General features: G+C 49.7%; 1 protein-coding gene across 4 annotated transcripts in view; it reads right to left on the bottom strand.

Annotated features, from left to right (window-relative positions):
* The window catches only part of LOC140409077 (probable E3 ubiquitin-protein ligase HERC1), a 701,933-nt gene that overhangs the window by 246,166 nt on the left and 433,756 nt on the right, over positions 1-22,011 (bottom strand). For all 4 annotated transcript variants that reach the window (XM_072497165.1, XM_072497164.1, XM_072497166.1 and 1 more), the window contains 3 exons: positions 20,209-20,397; positions 12,800-12,971; positions 476-743 (listed from right to left, as the gene is read on the bottom strand). In XM_072497165.1, the coding sequence (XP_072353266.1) occupies positions 476-743; positions 12,800-12,971; positions 20,209-20,397 (629 nt within the window). The remainder of the gene's footprint in view (positions 1-475; positions 744-12,799; positions 12,972-20,208; positions 20,398-22,011) is intronic.

The following is a 22,011-nucleotide window of genomic DNA, read 5'->3' as shown; positions in this document are numbered from 1 at the left end:
TGATTAGCAGCAGAAGGAACAACATGAGGAAAAAAATGTATTTACGCAGCACGTTGTTAGCTGTGGTGGAGGCAAATTCAATCAAGGTCCTCAAAAGAGAATTTAAAAATTATCGGAAGAGAAATGATTTAAGGGCAGCGGGGAAAAGGCAGGGAACTGGGACTTGGTGAATAGCTATTGCAGATAACTGGCACAGATACAAAAGACCTAATGGCCTCCTTCTGTCCGGTAACAATTCCATGATTCTATGAAAACAAAAAGAAAAATTCTGTTGATGCTGGAAATCTGAAGTAAAATTGAAAATGTTATAAACACTCAGCAACATCTAAGGAGAGAAAGGTAGGATTAACATTTCAAATCAATGACATTTCGTCAAAACCTTAGATGTCATCGACATGAAACTAGTTGCTGGCTGATTTGCTGAGTTTTTAGTATTTTCTATCTTTATTACACACCATTTTATTCCTCAGCTTACCTGAGTACAGACATCAACTAACACCCTGTAGGCAGTAGGACTGTTTGCCACTAGACAGCCAATAGCTGAACTCATATAAACCAAACAGGAGGTTGAATTCCATGTTCCTTTTGAAGGTCCAAAATGATTACTTGAGTATAAGTGTTGTGTTCCATTGTTTGCCAGCTGAGCCCTTCCTGCAGCTGCAAGACACATTAATCGAACCAAGATACGGATGTCCGTTAATCCAAGAGCTTCCAGGCCACTTGTCTGACTGCACATGGAACCACTATAATTGCATAATTTGAAAGAGAAAAGACAAATATTAACATATAGAACAAAGAAAAGTACAGCACAGGAACAGGCCCTTCGGCCCTCCAAGCCTGTGCCGACCATGCTGCCCGTCTAAACTAAAATCTTCTGGACTTCCGGAGTCCGTATCCCTCAATTCCCATCCTATTCATGTATTTGTCAAGACGCCCCTTAAACGTCACTATCGTCCCTGCTTCCACCACCTCCTCCGGCAGCAAGTTCCAGGTACCCACTACCCTCTGTGTAAAAAACTTGCCTCGTACATCTCCTCTAAACCTTGCCCCTTGCACCTTAAACCTATGCCCCCCCCCCCCCCCACCAGTAATTGACCCCTCTACCCTGGGAAAAAGCCTCTGACTATCCACTCTGTCTATGCCCCTCATAATTGTGTAGACCTCTATCAGGTCGCCCCTCAACCTCCGTCGTTCCAGTGAGAACAAATCAAGTTTATTCAACATCTCCTCATAGCTAATGCCCTCCATACCAGGCAACATCCTGATAAATCTCTTCTGCACCCTCTCTAAAGCCTCCACATCTTTCTGGTAGTGTGGCGACCAGAATTGAACACTATACTCCAAGTGTGGCCTAACTAAGGTTCTATACAGCTGCAACATGACTTGCCAATTATTATACTCAATGCCCTGGCCAATGAAGGCATGAATGCCGTATGCCTTCTTGACTACCTTCTCCACCTGTGTTGCCCCTTTCAGTGACCTGTGGACCTGTACACCTAGATCTCTCGACTGTCAATACTCTTGAGGGTTCTACCATTCACTGTATATTCCCTACCTGCATTAGACCTTCCAAAATGCATTATGTCACATTTGTCCGGATTAAACTCCATCTGCCATCTCTCCGCCCAAGTCTACAAAAGATCTAAAGCCTGCTGTATCCTCTGACAGTCCTCATCGCTATCTGCAAGTCCACCAACCTTTGTGTCGTCTGCAAACTTACTAATCAGACCAGTTACATTTTCCTCCAAATCATTCATATATACTACGAACAGCAAAGGTCCCAGCAGTGATCCCTGCGGAACACCACTGGTCATAGCTCTCCAATCAGAAAAGCACCCTTCCATTGCTACCATCTGCCTTCTATGACATAGCCAGTTCTATATCCATCTTGCCAGCTTACCCCTGATCCCGTGTGTTTTCACCTTTTGTACCAGTCTGCCATGAGGGACCTTGTCAAAGGCCTTACTGAAGTCCATATAGACAACATCCACTGCCGTACCTGCATCAATCATCTTTGTGACCTCCTCGAAAAACTCTATCAAGTTAGTGAGACACGATCTCCCCTTCAAAAAACCGTGCTGCCTCTCGCTAATACGTCCATTTGCTTCCAAATGGGAGTAGATCCTGTCTCGAAGAATTCTCTCCAGTAATTTCCCTACCACTGACGCAAGGCTCACTGGCCTGTAATTCCCTGGATTATCCTTGCTACCCTTCTTAAATAAAGGAACAACATTGGCTATTCTCCACTCCTCCGGGACATCACCTGAAGACAGTGAGGATCCAAAGATTTCTGTCAAGACATCAGCAATTTCCTCTCTAGCCTCCTTCAGTATTCTGGGGTAGATCCCATCAGGCTCTGGGGACTTAACTACCTTAATATTTTTCAAGACGCCCAACACCTCATCTTTTTGGATCTCAATGAGATCCAGGCTATCTACATGCCCTTCTCCAGACTCAGCATCCACTAATTCCTTCTCTTTGGTGAATACTGATGCAAAGTATTCATTTAGTGCCTCGCCCATTTCCTCTGGCTCCACACATAGATTTCCTCGCCTGTCCTTCAGTGGGCCCACCCTTTCCCTGGCTACCTTCTTGCTTTTTATGTACGTATGTTATGGCAACATTTTATTCCCCAATTGAATTTCAAAATAATCTAAAGTTGCAAAAGAAAAACGCCAAGATGGAGGTAAAATCCTAAGTTTTCGAATAAACAAAATTGGAAATAGGAGTAGAGTAGGCCATTCGGCTCCTCGAGCCTGCCCTGTCATTCAATAAGATCATGGCTGCTCAGTTTGTGTTTCTAATTCCACATAATCTTTGATTCCCTTGACTAACAAGAATCTATCTACCTCTGCCTCAAAGATGTTTAATGACCCCGCCTTCACTGCTTTCTAAGGCAGAGAGTTCCAAAGCCGTACAACCCACAGAGAAAAACAATATTTTCATCTCAGTCCTAAAAGGGCGACCCCTAACTTTAAAACAGTTTGCCCTAGTGCTGGACTCACCCACAAAAGGGAACAGGGCAGGATTCAACTAATTGGGAACAAATCCCACAGTGTGCGTGACTCGCGTTGTATAATGGGCCTCAGTGGGGAACGCACGGCCAAGGTCGCACATAGCCCCGTTTTTTATGCTGGTGAGCTTTGCTCGCCGGAACTTCCCAGTGTAGCGAGAGATTGGGATGCCATTTATAAATGGTGATCTCCGGGGCCCCCGAAGTGATACCCGCCAACCCCTAGCTCGAACACACTATGGGAGGGTTCCCACCCCCCCTCACCTCCTGAACCCTACCCTTGCCCTCTTCTCCCATCCTGCCTTCCCTATTTTAAACTCCTTACCCCACCTTCTCCCAACCAGCCTTCTCTATTTAAACCCCCTGCCCCCACTTTTGCTGACTCCTCAATCCTCCTTAAACAAGTCAATGAACATTTTCCACCTCCGGGTGAACCCATCAACTTGACCTTCTCCAGCCTCAGAAATTCGCTCACCCACACCCGCTTTCGGTAGCTTTGAGTCCCTCCAAGTAAGATCCGTCGCAGGACTATCAGGGAGGTAAAGGCCAAGGCATCGGCCTTTCTCGCCCCCTGGACTTCCGACACCCCGAATATCGCTACCTCAGGACCACCTTTACCCCCAACACCTTGGACATTACGTCTGCAAACCTGCCAGAATCCCTTTAGCGTTGGACATGCCCAGCAAATGTGGACGTGATTCACGGGCCTCCCCACACACCACCAGAACCTATCTATACGTCAAAAAACCTACTCATCTGTGTTACCGTCATATGTGCCTTATGAATTACTTTAAACTGGATGAGGCTTAGCCTCGCACACGACGAGGACACATTCACCCTCCGCATGGCCTCAGCCCCTCCTCTCCTCCTCCCACTTACACTTTATATCGCCCACTGGGGCTCACTCCCAATCATCATCTCCTTGAAGACCTCGGACACCTTCCCCTCCCCTATCTCACTCCTTCAACAGTAGCTTATCCTACAACCCCAAGGGCTGTAACCCAGGAAAGACGGCACCTTGTTCTTCACAAAATCCTTAACCTGCAGGTACCTGAAACCGTTCCCCTGGGCAGCTCATACTCTTCCTCTGGGTCCTCCAATTTCGCAAAACTGTCCCCTACAATCAGGTCGCCGAATCGCTCGATCTCTGCCTCCTGCAACCCCGAACCCTCGCATCTAACTCCTTCCCCCCCCCCCCCCCCGGTGCAAACCTATGATTGTCACAAATCGGTGCCCACACCAAGACACCCTCCAGTCCCAAATACTGCCTTCACTGCCGCCACACCCTCAAGGCCGACACCATCACTGGGCTCACAGAGTGCGTGGCCGGTGGGAACGGAAGCTCGTTCCCCTACAAGAAGCCGCCTCTATCCGCCCCCATGCAGGCCCCTCCCTGTAACCATGGCGATGTTCACCGCCCAGTAGTAGTTCATTATATTCGGTAATGCCAGCCCCTTGCCCCTCCTCCTCACCCCCGTTCCACAAAGTCCTCTTGACCTCTGGGGTCTTCCCCGACAAAACAAACCCAGAGATCAGCACGTTAACCTTTTTAAAGAACGACTTCGGGACAAAGATCGGGAGGTTCTGAAATACGAACAGGAACCTTCGCAGCACCACCAGCTTTACTGTCTGCACCCATCCCACCAACGACAGTGGCAGCACATCCCACCTCTTGAAGTCCCTCTTCATCTGCTCCACCAGATGACTCAAATTCAACTTGTGCAGTTGTGCCCAATCCCACATCATCTGAATGCCCAGATATCTAAAACTTGCCCCCACTACCTTAAATGGCAGCTCCCCCAACCTCCTCTCCTGCCCTCTAGCCTCAATCGGGAACTCTTTCCTATGTTTAACTTGTACCCGGAGAACCAGACAAAATCTTCCAAAATCCCCATAATGCCCCCAATGGGTCCAAAATGTACAGCACCAGGTCGTCCGCGTACAGCGAAATCTTATGCTCGACGCGCCCTCCCCCCGCACAATCCTTTCCAATCCCTTGATGCTCTAAGCACCATTGCCAGTGGCTCTATAGCCAAGGCAAAAAGCAATGGGGAGAGCGGGCACCCTGCCTCTTCCTCGATACAGCCAGAAATATCCCAAACTCACCCGGTTCGTCGGCACACTTGCGACCAGTGCCTTGTACAGCAATTGGACTTAGTCCACAAATCCTGCCCAACCCCCCCAGCATGTCCCACAGATATTCCCACTCCACCCTGCCGAAAGCCTTATCCATGTCCATCGCCACTACCACCTTCACCTCCGGCCCCTTCAGAGGCATCATAATTACATTGAGCAGATTCCTCACATTCGCCGACAGCTGTCTCCCTTTCACAAACCCCATTTGGTCCTTGCCTATCACCCCCAGGATGCAGGCCTCAATTCACGAAGCCAACACCTTTGCTAGCAACTTGGCATCTACATTCAATAGCGATATTGGGCGGTACGATCCACACTGCTCTGGGTCCTTGTCCTTTTTCAATACCAATGAGATGGATTCCTACAATAGTGTATGGGGTGTTCCCCCTCTCCCTAGCCTCATTCTATGCCCTCACCAAAAATGGCCCCAGGTCCCCCCCAAACGTTTTATAAAACTCCACTGGGAAGCTATCTGGGCCTGGGGCCTTCCATGCCTGCATCGTCCCCATACACTGCATCACCTCCCTCAACCTGATCGGGGCCCCCAATCCCTGTACCAACTCCTCGTCCACCCTGGGAAACTCCAGCCCACCCATGAAGCACCGCATTCTCTCCCCCCTGCCCAGGGCCCTGACTCATATAATCTCCTGTAAAAAGCCTCAAACGCCCCATTCACCCTCACCACATCCAAGACCACCTGTCCCATCTTGTCCTTTACTCTGCCAAACTCCCTCACCGCCTCTTGCTTCCTCAGCTGGTGGGCCAGCATCCTGCTCGCCTTCTCACTGTATTCATGTACTGCCCCTCTGACCCTCCCTAGCTGCCCCACTGCCTTCCCCATGGACACTAATCCGAATTCCATCTGGAGCCTCTGCCTCTCCTTCTACAATTCTGTCTCTCCAGGGTCTCCAAATACCTCTTGTCCATCCTCAGGACCTCATCTATCAGCCTTGCCAACACTGCCCGTTCCATCTTCTCCCTATGCACCCGATTTGAAATAAACTCACCCCGAACCAACGCCTTGATTGCCTCACAGCTTGGCGGCTGTAATCTCCCCCGTATCGCTGAGCACCATATACCCCCGAATGGCGGCGCTCACCCGCTCGCACACCTCCTCATCCGTCAACATCCCCACAACCAGCCTCCACTGCGGGCGCAGCACCCCCTCCCTCACAGGTCCACTCGCAAATCCACCCAGTCCGGCATGTGTGGTCGGAGGCCATGGACTGGATTCTCCGCACCCAGACGCCAAAATCGCAGCTGGCACGGGGGTGGAGAATCCATTTTCCCGCGAGGAATTGGGACCGGTGCCGGTTCCCCAATTCTGCGGGCCCCGAAAAGCGGCGTACCTACCTGGTGCCATTGTCAGAGGGGCCGTTCCGCCCCCGATCGGCTGAAGTCCCGACGGCATGGAACGAATGTGGTCCAGCCGGTCAGGATACACGCGTTGCGGCTGTGGACTTAGTCCGCAGCCTCCCTGGTCGGGGGCGGGCTGAGCGGAGGGCGGGGCCTTATAGGCAGCCAGGAAATGTTTGTGCATGCGTTGAGGGTCGGGCGCGTGGCCGATCGGGAGTTTATTTTTCGGGTCCAGCTCCGCGGTCCGAGTCCGCCATGGAGTACGGTGAGGCCTCCGACCTGGAAGCGCGGGGGCCTGTATCTGCCGCAAACGCTGCTAGATCTATGCCGGGTCCCTGCTAGGCCCCTGCAGGGCTATGAGTATGTGGCCCTTTCACACCAGTTTTTCTGACATGAAACTCCACCGTTTTGACGCCGGCGTGGGGACATAGTCCCAATAATGGAGAATCCAGCCCCATGATCACCGAATATGCAGAGTCGACCAACCCCGCCCTGTCCACCACATAAAGGTCAATCTGGGGTACACCGGATATGGGAAAAATATGAAAATTGCTTCGCCTTCTGCCTCCCAAACCTCCACGGGTCAACCCCACTGCCCCATAAATCCCTTCAGCTCCATCACCACTGCTGACACCTTCCTCGACCTCAGGCTCGACCGGTCCTAACTTGGCTTTATAACCGTATTGAAATACTCCCCCGCCATGTTCAACCGGTGCGAGTCCAGGTCAGGAATTTTCCCAGCAGCTACTCATGAAGTCTACATCATCCCATTTGGGACTAAACATTTACCAAGCCTGGCATCCCCTTCAGCTTCCCACTCATCATCAAGAACCTCCCTCCGAATGTGCCACAATCCTCCTTACCTGAAACCCACTTATTCATCAACATCCCCCCCCCCCCCCCCTTGTCTTCATATCTAGTCCTGAGTGGAACACCTGCCCCATCTATCCTTTCCTTAACATTGTCTGGTCCCCTATCTTCAAACGCGTCTCCTGCAAAAAGGTCATGTCCGTCCGCCTTCAGACTCCTCAGGTGCACGAACACACATGGCTGTTTGACCAGCTCATTCAGCCCCCTCACATTCCACGTGACCAGCCTGGTTGGGGGGCTCCCCTGCCCCCCTCCCCTGCTGATCACCCATATCTCTTTTTGGGCCAGCTCCCTCACGCGACCTCGCAGCCCACCTTCGGATGTCCACCATCATCATTCGCTTTCCAGCTGCACGACGTCAACCACACCCTTGTCAACTGCCCTCCCCCCCCCCCCCCCTCCACCAAACAAAGCAACAACCACATTCCCCTCCCCAACGTCTATCTCCTGACAACTGCCCCTGCACTCCCATTAACTATCCCGCCCAGATAGCACCCACCCAAGGCCTCCAAAACCCCCGACCACCCCCCCCAGTCCATGCTTCCCCAAAAAGCCGAAAAGGTGCACTCACCCATGATGATCCCCCAAGGAGGGCCTGCCTTCCAAACATCCTGCCATCAAAAAGGAACATTTCATGGGAAATGTTTCCCGAGAACAAAGAAACATTCGCACAAATTCCTCCAAAGTTCAATGTCCTCCTTCTCCTGCCAGTCCATTGTCCATCATAAACTCCACTGCCTCCTCTGGCATGCCAGAATAATATTCACACTTCTGGAAAGTCACCCAGAGTCGGGCCGGGTACAGCACTCCAAACTTTACCCCCTTTTTAATGAGAGCAGCCTTGATCCGATTAAACCCAGCCCTCCTCTTCGCCAGTTCTGCACCCAGGTCCTAGTACACCCGCAGCTCATTCCCTTCCCAAGTGCACTTCCTCATCTGCCTCGCCCACTGAAGAAACTTCTCTTTATCCAGAAAGCGGTGCAACAGCACCACCATCCCCCTTGGCGGCTTGCCCACTTGCAGCCTTCTCATCAGAGCCCTGTGGGCTCTGCCAACCTCCAGGGACCTTGCGAAGGCCCCCTCCCCCATCAACTGCTCCAAAACTTTGACCAAAAATGTGCGGGCCTCCGCACCTTCGGGCATCTCCATAATCCTCAAATTCTGCCTTCTGAAGCAGTTCTTCAGATCACCCAACTTCTCCTTCAGCCTCTTCTGGGTCTCCCACATAACCCCCACCTCGGCCACCAACGAGGCCAATTGCTCCTCGTGCTCCCCCACCGCCTCCTCCACTTTTTGGATCGCTCAGCCCTGGGACCCTGCGTCTGCTCCACTCTCTCGATCCATGCTTTAATCGGCTCCACCACTTTGGCCAGGTCTTCCAGGGCCTCCTTCCTCTGAATATAGCATTCAGAAACTCCACTAACTGCTCCGTTGACCACTGGGCGGGCAGAACAGCCCCTTTGCCCTCCGCCATCTTATCCTTTGATGCACCACGAAGACTCTCCTGTTCCAGCAGCTATTTTCTTCTTACCCACTCCTAGTTTGTGGTTCCATCCACACCAGAGGAGTTACACCTTCTCCAGGTAATCCTTGCCCCACTTTCCACCCAAAACGTTAGTCCTTCAGACCAGAAAATACAACCTTGAGTGGGAGCCACCAAGTGTGCGACCGATCACTCCATGGCCTCCACCAGAAATCCCGGTCTCCCAGCTTTTATCGGCCAAGCTACACTGCGGCGGGCTGCTTTTCAGGCACAACATGGCCATTGGATCGTGGCCACAATTTCCGCGTCACCAAGGCCATTCAGGACCTTATACACTTCAATCGAGTGACTTCACTCTTCTCAACTCCTGTGGAAACAATCCCAGTCTCTCAAATCTATCCTCCTAAGACAACCCAGTCACTCCAGATATCAATCAAATAAACGTCCTCTGAACCGTCTCTAATGCAATTACATCCTTACATTAATAAGGAGATCAAAAGTGCACACAGTATGTGAGACATGGTCTCACCAATGCCCTATATAACTGAAGCATAACATCCTTACTTTTATGTTCAATTCCTTTCATAATAATAACTAGGATTCCATTAGCCACCTTAATTACTTGCTGTACCTGCATATTTTTGTAACTTATGCACCTGAACACCAAATCCCTCTGCAGTCGTTCTCCATTTAAATAATACTCTGCTTTTTTGTTCTGTGTGCCAAAGTGAACAACTTCATATTTTCCCACATTATACTCCATCTGCCAGATTTTTACCCACTCACTCAATCTATCTTTTTTCGTCTACAGCCTTCTTATGGCCTTTTCACAACATATCTTACCACCTATCTTTCTGTCACTTCTAAATTTATCTACCATGCCTTTGCATCCTTTATCTAAGTAATTGATATGAAATGTAAAAAGATGAGGTCCCACTTGTGAGACTCCACTTGTTATATCCTGCCAATCAGCAAGTTACCCATTTATGCATACTCTGTTTTCTGCCAGCCAGCAATTTTCTATCCATGTAAATATGTTACCCCCTATACCATGAACTTTTATTTTCAGCAATAACTTTGATGTGACACATTATCAAATGCCTACTGGAAATCTAAGTACAGTATGTTTACAGGTTCCCCTTTATCCAGGCCGCAAGTTATTTCTTCAAATAACTCCAACAAATTGGTTAAATATGATTTCCCTTTGACAAAACCACACCGATTCTTCCCAATTAGTTTTTTGACATGCCCAGCTATAACCTCCTTCATGTCTTTTTCTAGCATCTTCCCTATGCCAGGAATCAGGCAGGATTCCTGTTGTCTGCATCCTTCCTTTCTTGAATAGAGGGCTTGTATTTGCTACTTTCCATTCTTTTCAGAGACCTTTTCAGAGTCTAGTGATTTTTGAAAATTAACTCCAGCAGATCTACTACCTCATTAGCCACCTCTTTTAAGACCCTAGGATGAAATCCATCAGGATGTAGAGATTTGTCAGCCAGAGTTCCATCAGTTTGCTTCCCTCATAATTGTAATTTTACCAGATTTCCCTCTCCCTTCCATCGGCTATTACTGGATGTTTTTTGTATCCTCTTTAGTGACGACAGAAGCGAAATATTGTTCATTTCATCTGTCATTTCCTCATTATCTACTATTAACTCCCCATTGTCACTCTCTGGAGGACGAACACTGACTTTACTTACTCTTTTTAAATTCCTGAAGAAACTCTGATCTGTTTTTATATTTCTAGCTAGCTTCCTGTCATACACTAATCTCTTTTTACTGACTAACCTTTTCGTCATTCTTTGCCATTCTTTATATCCTAAACCAGTCATCTGACCTGCTACTCATCTTTGCACGGTTATACGTTTTTTTCCTTAAGTCTGATGCTTTCCTTAACTTCCTTAGTTATCCACGGATGGTGGGTCCTCCCCTTAGAATATTTCTTCATAGCAAGAGTATACTTATTCTGAATATTCTGAGATATCCCGTTAAATGTCTGCCATTGCTCCTCTATTGACCTATCCTCCAGTCTAGTATCCCAGTTCACTACAGCTAGCTTAGTTTTCATGCCCACATAGTTGTGCCCTTAAAGTTTAAAACACTAGTCTCGGTCCCACTCTTCTCCCTTTCAAACTGGATGCAAAATTAAATCATATTGTAGTCGCTGCTACCGAGGGGTGCCTTTACTCTGAGGTAATTCATTAATCCTGTCACACTACACAATACTGAGTCTAATATAACCTAACTGCTTTCAGTATGTGTTGTTCTAAGAAAATATCTCAAAACCATTCTTATGCACTCCTCATCCAGGCTACTGCTGCCAATCTATTTTTTTTACAGTTTATGTGTACATTATAATCACCGGTGATTATTGCAGTCCCTTTATCAGAAGTACCCAATATTTCTTCTTGTATACTTTGTCCTACATTGTGGTTACTGTCAGGGAATCTTCAGACCACTCGCACTAGTGACTTCATTTCCCTACACGTTTAGATTTGATTGTGCTTTACAATGTTTTAAAGTAATTAGGTACCTGCTTTTCTACCAAATCCATATCACTTTAACAGCTGATTTTGTTAATACTTTGTTAATACTAAGTGTAACAATGGTCACATTCTTCACCGGTGTTCCAATAAAAATTTAAGAATTCATACAATCATGGGACCTTTGCTTAAAATGTGTCACGAATACCTCAACAAGTGGCAGCCTAATCACCTTCCCTTGCTATTCAATGGCATTGTCATCATGGAGCTCCCCACTAACAACAGCTTGGTGGGTGGGGGAGGGAAAGAGGTCACCATCAACCAGAAGCTCAAATTGGATTAGCTGCATAAATAATGTTATGGCTACTAGGAAAGTTTAGAGGCTGGGTATTCTGCATTGAGTAGTTCATGTCCCGACTCCCCAAAGCTTCTCCACTACCTGCACATTAACGTTTTGTGACTCATGCACTAGAACACCAAATACCAAATCCCCCCATGCCACCTGGCAATGCCACCTTGGCAGTGCCAGGCTGGCACCCAGGTGGCACTGCCAAGGTGCCCAGTGGCACCAAGGCATGCAGCTGTCACAGCATGGCATTTGGACCGTGCCCAGATTTAAAGTTTCAAATCCATTTGACCCTTCAGCGGATATTACGCTGTACCTGGAGGCATTACAATAAAGATGTAGCAAAATTAACAAGAGACAGATGGCCTGTTAACCTAGGGATGTTGCAAAGGCAAAAAATGAACAGGATTTTAAAAAAAGAGGGACTAAGATGGGAGGAGAAAGGTCACAGTCTAAAGTTGCCAACATCCATTTTGCCCACATCATACTCGATTTGCCAGATTTTTACTCACTCACTTAACCGACTTGTGTCTCTTTATTGCCTCCTTACGTCCTCTTCACAAATTACTTCCCTACCTATCTTTATGATGTCAGCAAATTTAGCAACCATAGCTTCAGTTCCTTCATCCAAACATGGGCAAGGAAATCTCCTACTGATTATCACCTACCGCCCACCCTCAGCTGATGATTCGGTCTTGCACCATGTTGAACATGGCTTGGAAGAAATATGGAGTGAAGGAAGCGCACAGAATGTACTCTGGGGTGGAAGACTTCAATGTCCATCCCCAAGAGTGTCTCCAACACGCTACTACTGACAGAGCTGGCTGTGTTCTGAAGTATATAGCTGCCAGACTGGGCCTGCAGCAGGTGGTCAGAGAACCAACAATAGGTAAAAGCTACTTGACCCCATGCCTACCTGCCGCAGATGCATCTGTCATGACAGGTAGAAATGACCACCACAGACCTTGTGGGGACTATGTCCCATCTTCAGACTGAAGATCCCTTCCATCATGTTGTTTAATTGATTCACTGATTAAATATTTATGATCTTAAGGCAATTATTATTTTCAACAGTCAGGGTTACTGAGAAATTAGTCTCATTTCTGACGTACCTTACAGAAATCAACGATAAAGCTTTCATAACCATGGTATGTGCTAAAAGAATTTGCATTGCCATTGTGATACGCTGAAGAGCAAAAATTCTTTCCTGGGTATCCCGGAGAGACACAGCTTGTTCACCCAAAGTCAGTCTGGAGCTTGTTTTCTCATCAGACCTATTTAAACCTAACAGAGGAAAGATATTACAAACATCTACAGATCTTATTCCATAACAGAACATAGTCAAGAAAAACAAACGCGAACTGAAAAGTCAGTTTTCCTGCTAAATAGTAAAATCTACACCTTATGCAGTCTCTTGCCTTTTATTCTCACAAAGACAGTAAAGATTCTACTCATTACGAAGCAAATTTCACATAGTTTTCACACCCAGTTCAGAACAAAAATGGCAGTGGCTTGGGAACAGATTGTTTATTCTTTGTATTGTTTAGGGCAGGCTTGTCCAATCCCCAAGCCGTCTGCTACACCAGCCCCCGAAGCATCTGTATCCAGCCTGCAGACTTACTCTTCGGGTAAGTGGAATTAAAGTGGGGCTGGTTTAGCACAGTGGCTTGTAATGCAGAACAACGCTAGCAGCGCGGGTTCAATTCCCATACCGGTCCCCCCGAACTGGCGCCGGAATGTGGCGACTAGGGGCTTTTCACAGCAACTTCACTGAAGCATACTTGTGACAATAAGTGATTATTATTATTAAAGATCTACAAAGATCCGCTTATGCAATCAGAGGTTGATTCCCTCCCACTTTATGACTGTTAGGCTTGCTGCCAAGCCTATTAGCAGCAAATTAGGCCAGGAGCGTCTGGAGATCGGGTTGGCCTGGGAGCAGATGGAGGTCAGATCATCCCGGATTAGTTGAGGGTCAGGCCAGCCCGGGTATGGCAGGAGCTTGGATCTGTCCGGATGTGGCTGGCGGTCGGGTTGATCCAAAGCAACGGTAGGGTGGGTAGGCCCAGGAATGGCTGGAGTTTGAGATGGCCCGTAAGTGGCTGGAGGCCGGGTTAACCCAAAGCAGCTGGAGGTCGGGTAGGCCCAGGAATGACTGGGGGTGTGTGCGAGTCTCTGAGCATCGGAGAATCTGTGTGTGCATGTACGGTCTCAGTGTGCGATTCTATGTGCATATGTGTGAGTTTATATGTGCGTGCATGCACGTGGCTGTATGAGTGTGTGTGTGAGAGAGAGCCTTAGGCATGGTGTTTTTCACGTGGGGAAATAGTTTTTTCTCAAGGTGTCTAAAGATTGTGATCCGGATCGTGCCGACAGGGCTGGTGGGAATCACACCAATTTTCATACTGTTTGATCCGCCCGCTGTTTGTTAAACCCAATTCCTTAGCTAAGGCCTGGTCCTCACCCCTTCACTGGTGGCCCGGTCTATGCTCCCTAGCAGAAGGCATAAAAAAGGTTTTATTCATGAACTATGCTGCTTGACACATTTAAATGGGTACTGTGGTAATATCATAACTGTAAGAACTGTAAGGGTTAATTAAATGTCGAGAGTAACCACTAGAGGGAGCTACAGTAAGGCTTGTGGGAGAGTGTGTGCAGGAGTTAGCTAGACAGAGTCAAAAGTACAGATAGTGTAAGTGAGAGCAGATCGTAGTTTATATCAGTATTAAGATTAGCTGTAGGTGAGCATAGTTTAAATGTCTTTAGTACGGGTTGAATCCAAATTAGTAGTGTTAATAAATTTATAGATTTAAGTTCAAGCTATTTTGTGGTCTTTGTGAACACTATGCCAACTATCCAGAAATAAGCAACACAAAGAACATCACAGATACTTTTATTAAGTACTCTTTGTGAAATTTATTGCTTTCAATTTCATAATTAATGTTCTATGAAACTTTATTTTACTGACATTTGATCATCAACTCCTTGAGTGGGAATAAAATTGAATTGTGGGCGTCCACTCGAAAAGACATGCGTGGTTTAGGGAGAAGGGAAGAGACCAGAGAGAAACTAGCATTCTAAATAACTCTTTTTGCTTTCTTGGTCCATTTCAGAATATAAACAGTCAATATAATTAAAATTTGATGGAATTATGCAGTAAATATAATTTTTAAATAAGGTTACAGGTATATTCTTCTTCTTCTAAGCAAGTATGCAAGTGCATGCTTGTAATCAACAAGTGCCCAGAAGTCATTTGAGGCAACTCAATAGCAGCTTCCATATCTCTGTGGTCTTTATTTGGTATCATTGATCGTCAACTGAATTGATGAACGTGTGATGTTTCACCATTTTATGAGGTGTTCCATTGGTAGGGATACGATGGTAATGTCATACATTTATCACTTCTGAAATAGATGTGTAAACATTGATGCGATTTAGCGGCCGCGCCGCCCCACCTTGGTGCCGGGACGAGACTGTTGATCTCATCTCGCAAGAGGTCTTTCCTAAAATTCACGATGCTCAAAGTATCTCGCGAGATTCAACCAGCGAGGGTGAGGTCCAAATATGCATATTTAAATGAGTCATTTAAAAAAAATATATATTTATCAAAGTTTTTTAACACAATTTTTCTTCCTTACAAACAATAACCCCACCCCCCGTAACAAAAAAAAGAGAAATCGCGCAGAGCAAGATATATACATGGCAAAATGATATATTTACACAGCTTTGTACACTGGCCCTCACCCGTACGTGCCAGTTTCCCCAACCCTTCATGTTATCTCTTGCTCATCCACCCTCCCAGGCAGTCCCCCCTTTCCCCCCCTCCCCTCCACCCCCCTCCCAGGACATCCCCTCCACCCCCCCCCCCTCCCAGGACACCCCCCCCACCCCCTCCCCCCCCCAGGACACCCCCCCCACCCCCTCCCCCCCAGGACACCCCCCCCACCCCCTCCCCCCCCCCCCCAGGACACCCCCCCCCACCCCCTCCCCCCCCCCCAGGACACCCCCCCACCCCCTCCCCCCCAGGACACCCCACCCACCCCCTCCCCCCCCCAGGACACCCCCCCCACCCCCTCCCCCCCCAGGACACCCCCCCACCCCCTCCCCCCCCCCCAGGACACCCCCCCACCCCCTCCCCCCCCAGGACACCCCCCCACCCCCTCCCCCCCAGGACACCCCCCCACCCCCTCCCCCCCCCCCAGGACACCCCCCCCACCCCCTCCCCCCCAGGACACCCCCCCCACCCCCTCCCCCCCAGGACATCCCCCCCCCCACCCCCCCAAGGTTGCTGCTGCTGCTGACCGACCTTCCTCTAACGCTCCGCGAGATAGTCTAGGAACGGTTGCCACCGCCTGTAGAACCCCTGCGCAGACCCTCTCAAGGCGAACTTAATCCTCTCCAACTTTATGAACCCAGCCATATCATTTATCCAGGCCTCCAGGCTGGGGGGCTTCGCCTCCTTCCACATTAGCAAGATCCTTCGCCGGGCTACTAGGGACGCAAAGGCCAGAATGCCGGCCTCTTTCGCCTCCTGCACTCCCGGTTCGTCCACTACTCCAAATATTGCTGGCCCCCAGCTTGGCTTGACCCGGACTTTCACCACCTGAGATATTGCTCCCGCCACTCCTCTCCAGAACCCCTCCAGTGCCGGGCATGACCAAAACATATGGACATGGTTCGCCGGGCTCCCTGAGCACCTTCCACATCTGTCCTCTACCCCAAAGAACCTACTCAACCTCGCCCCCGTCAAGTGCGCTCTGTGGACCAGCTTAAATTGTATCACGCTGAGCCTGGCACACGAGGAGGAGGAATTAACCCTACCTAGGGCATCAGCCCACAGACCTTCCTCGATCTCCTCCCCCAGCTCCTCCTCCCATTTACCCTTCAACTCTTCTACCAGCGCTTCCCCCTCTTCTTTCAACTCCTGGTGTATTTCCGACACCTTGCCCTCCCTGACCCATACACCCGAGATCACCCGATCTTGAACTTCTTGTGCCGGGAGCAACGGGAATTCCCTCACCTGCATATATCTAAAGGCATTTCCTGGGGGTAACTCGAACTTCTCCTCCAGTGCCCCTAGGCTCGCAAACGTCCAGTCGATGAACAGGTCCCCCCATTCTTCCAATCCCCGCCCGATGCCAGCTCTGGAACCCCCCCGTCCATCTTCCCCAGGACAAACCGGTGGTTACCCCTGATCGGGGACCACACCGATGCTCCCATTGCACCCCGGTGCCGTCTCCACTGGCCCCAGATCCTTAGCGTTGCTGCCACCACCGGGCTCGTGGTATACTTTGTCGGCGAGAGCGGCAGCGGTGCCGTCACCAACGCCCCCAGGCTCGTTCCTTTACAGGACGCCATCTTCATCCTCTTCCATGCCGCCCCCTCTCCCTCCATAACCCACTTGCGGATCATCGCCACATTTGCTGCCCAGTAGTAGCTCCCCAGGTTTGGCAGCGCCAACCCTCCTCGGTCCCTACTGCGTTCCAGGAACCCTCTCCTCACTCTCGGGGTCTTATTCGCCCACACAAACCCCATAATACTCCTGCCTACTCTCTTAAAAAAGGCCTTAGTGATCACGATGGGAAGGCACTCAAACACAAACAGAAACCTCGGAAGGACCACCATTTTGACCGACTGCACTCTACCCGCCAGCGAGAGCGGTAACATGTCCCATCTTTTGAAATGCAGTATTCCGAATTTCACTTCTTTCCGGTACAACGCCGCTTTGGCCCGGTTGAAACCCGCTCTCCGCTTTGCAACCTCCGTGCTGCAGTCCGGGTATATTCGGATCTCTGCATTGTCCCACTTACTGCTCCGCTCCTTCTTGGCCCATCTCAGGACCCACTCGCGGGGCGTCATTCTCCGACCCCCCCGCCGGGTCGGAGAATGGCCGTTGGCCGCCGTGAATCCCGCCCCCGCCGAAGTCTCTGGTACCGTAGATTGGGCGGGGGCGGGAATCGGGCCGCGCCGGTTGGCGGGGACCCCCCCCCGCTCAATTCTCTGGCCCGGATGGGCCGAAGTCCCGCCCAGAAATTGCCTGTCCCGCCGGCGTAAATTAAACCTGGTATTTACCGGCGGGACCAGGCAGCGTGGGCGGGCTCCGGGGTCCTGGGGGGGGGGCGCGCGGGGCGATCTGACCCCGGGGGGGTGCCCCCACGGTGGCCTGGCCCGCGATCGGGGCCCACCGATCCGCGGGCGGGCCTGTGCCGTGGGGGCACTCTTTCCCTTCCGCCTTCGCCACGGCCTCCACCATGGCAGAGGCGGAAGAGAGTCTCCCCACTGCGCATGCGCTGGGAAACTGTCAGCGGCCGCTGATGCTCCCGCGCATGCGCCGCATTTCCGCGCCAGCTGGCGGGGCAACAAACGCCATTTCCACCAGCTGGCGGGGCGGAAATCCCTCCGGCGTCGGCCTAGCCCCTCAATGTTAGGGCTAGGAAGCCAAAGATGCGGAGCATTCCGCACCTTTGGGCCGGTGCAATGCCCGTCTGATTGGCGCCGTTTTTGGCGCCAGTCAGTGGACATCGCGCAGTTGGGGGAGAATTTCGCCCTCTGTCCGTGAACCGGTGGAACCTCACCACCGTCGCTCTTGGCGGCTCATTTCTTACTCTTCGCCCACACAAACCCCATAATACTCCTGCCTACTCTCTTAAAAAAGGCCTTAGTGATCACGATGGGAAGGCACTCAAACACAAACAGAAACCTCGGAAGGACCACCATTTTGACCGACTGCACTCTACCCGCCAGCGAGAGCGGTAACATGTCCCATCTTCGCCAGCACCCGATGTGCCCCGTCCAACTCCAGCGGCCTTGAAGGGGCCTTCGTGCCCATCATCGCCTCGAGCATCGTGCTCGCATATGCCCCGGCATCAGCCCCCTCCACTCCCTCAGGGAGACCCAGGATTCGCAGATTCTTTCTCCTCGACCTGTTCTCCAGGTCTTCGAGTCTTCCCGCCCACCTCTTGTGTAGCGCCTCGTTCTGCTCCACTCTCAGCGCCAGGCCCACGAGCTCGTCCTCGTTCTGACTGACTCTTTTCTGTACCTCCTGGATCTTAGCTTTGTGGGCCTTCTGCGTGATCCCGAGTCCTTCAATTGCCAAAAGCATAGGCGCCAACATCTCTTTGCACATCTCCTCGCCCTGCTCCTTGAAGCAGCGCTTGATGAACTCCTGCATTCCCCTTTGTCCCTGGCCGCCACCATTTTGTTTTCTTTCCCTCGCTTCTCCCGTTGCTCCAGTGCCGCTCCTTTGGCCGTTACACTTCTGGTCCTTTTCATAGAAGTTGGCAGTGTTTGCTTCACCAGTCTGCCCCAAAAAGTCTATGGAAACTCCTGAAAAAGGTCTGAGAGTCGGTTCCAGACGGGAGCTGCCGAATGCGCGACCTACTCCTCCATGACCGCCACCAGAAGCCTCGTCCCTGCTTCTTCAATGGCCTTGGTAGATCTTTTCACAGTTGTTCCCTCTGCTGCTAGAATTCACCTTTGATAGAGTCAAGTCAGATTGCAGCTTTAAGCTTGCCCTTCCCCCGCCTGCATGCTGGAAGATGCCTTTGTCTATTGCTGCAGCTCAAGCCAAATCTTTTACTGTTTCTGCCGGGTCTGGCAGCCAAAAGACACAACATTCCTGGGGGACACCGTCAGGGGAATGCTGCAGTCTTCTTCCCACACCGGGAAATGTCAAACAAATGCCGTGGGGGCCCTGTAAAAGAGCCCAAAAGTCCATTCCAAGCGGGAGCTGCCGAATATGCGACCTAGCTCTGCATAGCCGCACCCGGAAGTCCTAAATGAGTCATTTAATGCATTTAAATATGAATTCATTGGATTCTCTCGCCGCCCGGAACCCAACGGCCTCGCCTGGGATATCTCGCAAGGGCACAGTTTAGTACTGGGCCAGGTGCAACAGGACCTGGGTTGGTGGGGACAGGTCACACCCTGGCATTCCCTCAAGCACCGGGTACCTTGGCACTGTCACCCTGGATTCCTGGGTGGCACTGCCAAGTTGGCAAATGCACTGCCTGGGTGCCAGTGCCAGGATGGCACTGCCAAGGGTCGGGGCCTGAGAAGGGCCATACCCATGAGCGGGGGGGATGAGGAGTGGTATGATGGGTGGGGGGCTGAAGGGCAGGTATGAAAGGGCCACCAGAAAGGGGTAGTGGGGAGACCTCAGCGACCCCATAGCAGGGTGTCCTCACTGGGGGAGCAATGCCCATGCATGTGGGGGGTCACGGTGTCCATGGGTGGGGGATGTGGGTGACCCTTCAGCTCACTTAGAGATCCGGATACCCTTTCAAAATGGCGGTCCAATCTCTGAGGAGCCGGTCTTGCTGCAAGTTTAACTCCCCATTGTTGAAAAAATTTCTAAGTGTGGGGGCTAGACCATGAAGAAACTCCCCAAGGCCCCAAAAATTGCTGAAGTGTGGGTGAAGACCTGTGTGGATTTCACCCAAAAAGCCGGTGGGAAACACCCCGTCAAACCCGCTCAAAATGACACTTATTTATTTGAATTCCGCCCCATGTCTACTGTTACCTTTCTTTAAAAACAAATCCTGTGTATTATCATTGGCAACTGTTGCTCCAAGAGGATCCTGTTCTGGAAATTGGACAGGATCTGGAATCAATTTGCTGTCGTTCAATCCAAGTGGTCCAGCTAATGAAGCAAAGTCTTCCTGTCCTGTAAGTCGCTCAGTTCCCTCAGAATCTAATATGTCCCAGTCCTCTGTGAAACAAAAATGCATAAATAGCAAAGCTTTATACATCAATGTGTTGCATAAATCTTAAACCTTCCACTGAAGAATCAACAAGATGTGCCTTACTGGCAGCATGTCCATCAAAACATGATCAAAATTTTATTTCCAGTCTATGAAACAGGTAAGCCATGCATGACATTTAATTCTCAAATTTGCTTTTGTAAATTGCGTTTTCAATCTGACTTTATAACTTACTAATCAACAAAATTCTAGAAATAACAGAAACTTATTTGAGAATGTGTGAAGGGTCTCAGTAAGATCTCAATTTTTATGATTACATAAAAAGATTAAGAGTTTTTCAAAGCAGTTTCACCCTCATTTCTTTTATACTCCAAAATCAAGCATTGTGGTTCTTTTCAAAGTATTACTTAGCTCTATAAACCACAACATACACAAAAATAACCAAGATACTGAAAGGTATACAATACCAAGGTAGATTATTGAAATTATTGTTCTAGCTAGTCACATTGCCTTTCAACTCAAGTTTGAACTTAGTTTTTAACAAATGGCTCAATATAAAAGTATGTTAAGATCAATTGCTGTTGCAATTTTAAGACATAGAAAAGAAGGATGGCCAAGAGATGGTTTCTGCTGTGGACCGGTTGCAGCGGTATGCGAATTGCAGATCTAGGCATTCTGGGAGTATGGAGTTGATGTGCCTCATGATCAACCTCTCAAAGCACTTCATTACGATCGATGTCAAGGCCACTGGACGATAGCCGTTGAGACACGTTGCCTGATTCTACTTTGGCACCAATATGATGGTGATCTTCTTGAAGCAGGTGGGGACCTCGGAACGGAGTAGGGAGAGGTTGAAGATGACTGCAAACACATCTGCCAGCTTATCCGCGCAGCACCTGAGTGCACGACCAGGGATCGCGTCCGGACCCGTCGCCTTCCGAGAGTTCACTTTCAAGAAGGCCGATCTGACTTCGAAAGCTGTGACGGTGGGTTTGGGTGTGTCCGGGGCTGCAAGAGCAGTTGACAATGGTTTGAATGGTTTCCTGCCTGAACCTAGCATAGAATGCATTGAGTTCATTGGAGAGGGGTGCGCTGTTGCTGGAGATTCTGATCGGCTTCGCTTTGTAGCCCGGTATGTTGTTTAAACGTTGCCACAACCGACGAGAGTCCGTGTTGTTAGTCTGGTATGATATTGTCTCTTGGCATCCCTGATGATTTTGTGGAGGTCGTATCTGGAATTCTTGTATAGGTCAGATATATAACAATAGGAAAGAATCCCCTAAGCCAACCTTTGTCAATTTCAATTGTCACCAACTCTGTACAAACACCTGTGAAAAAGGGAAGAGGTAACAAAGGAAACAAAAATTCTACATACATACAGTTATTACAACAATGTCCCCATACAAATCCATCCCACCCACCAGCCAAGTTCCATGCAAGCTCCTTCAGTCCAGTCCAAGTCCTTTGGCTTTGATAAATGGCCACGCTTCCTCCGCCATCTTGAAAATGTGGTTTTGATCCTTATACATCACCATCAGTCTCGCCAGGTAAACCACCTTAAAATGTACCCCACTCTTGTAGAGCGCCGACTTAACCCTGTTAAAGGCCACTCACCCTCTTGC

Source organism: Scyliorhinus torazame, chromosome 3, assembly GCF_047496885.1.
Source record: "Scyliorhinus torazame isolate Kashiwa2021f chromosome 3, sScyTor2.1, whole genome shotgun sequence".
Classification (NCBI taxonomy): Eukaryota; Metazoa; Chordata; class Chondrichthyes; order Carcharhiniformes; family Scyliorhinidae; genus Scyliorhinus; species Scyliorhinus torazame.
This window is presented reverse-complemented; position numbering and strand designations above follow the sequence as displayed.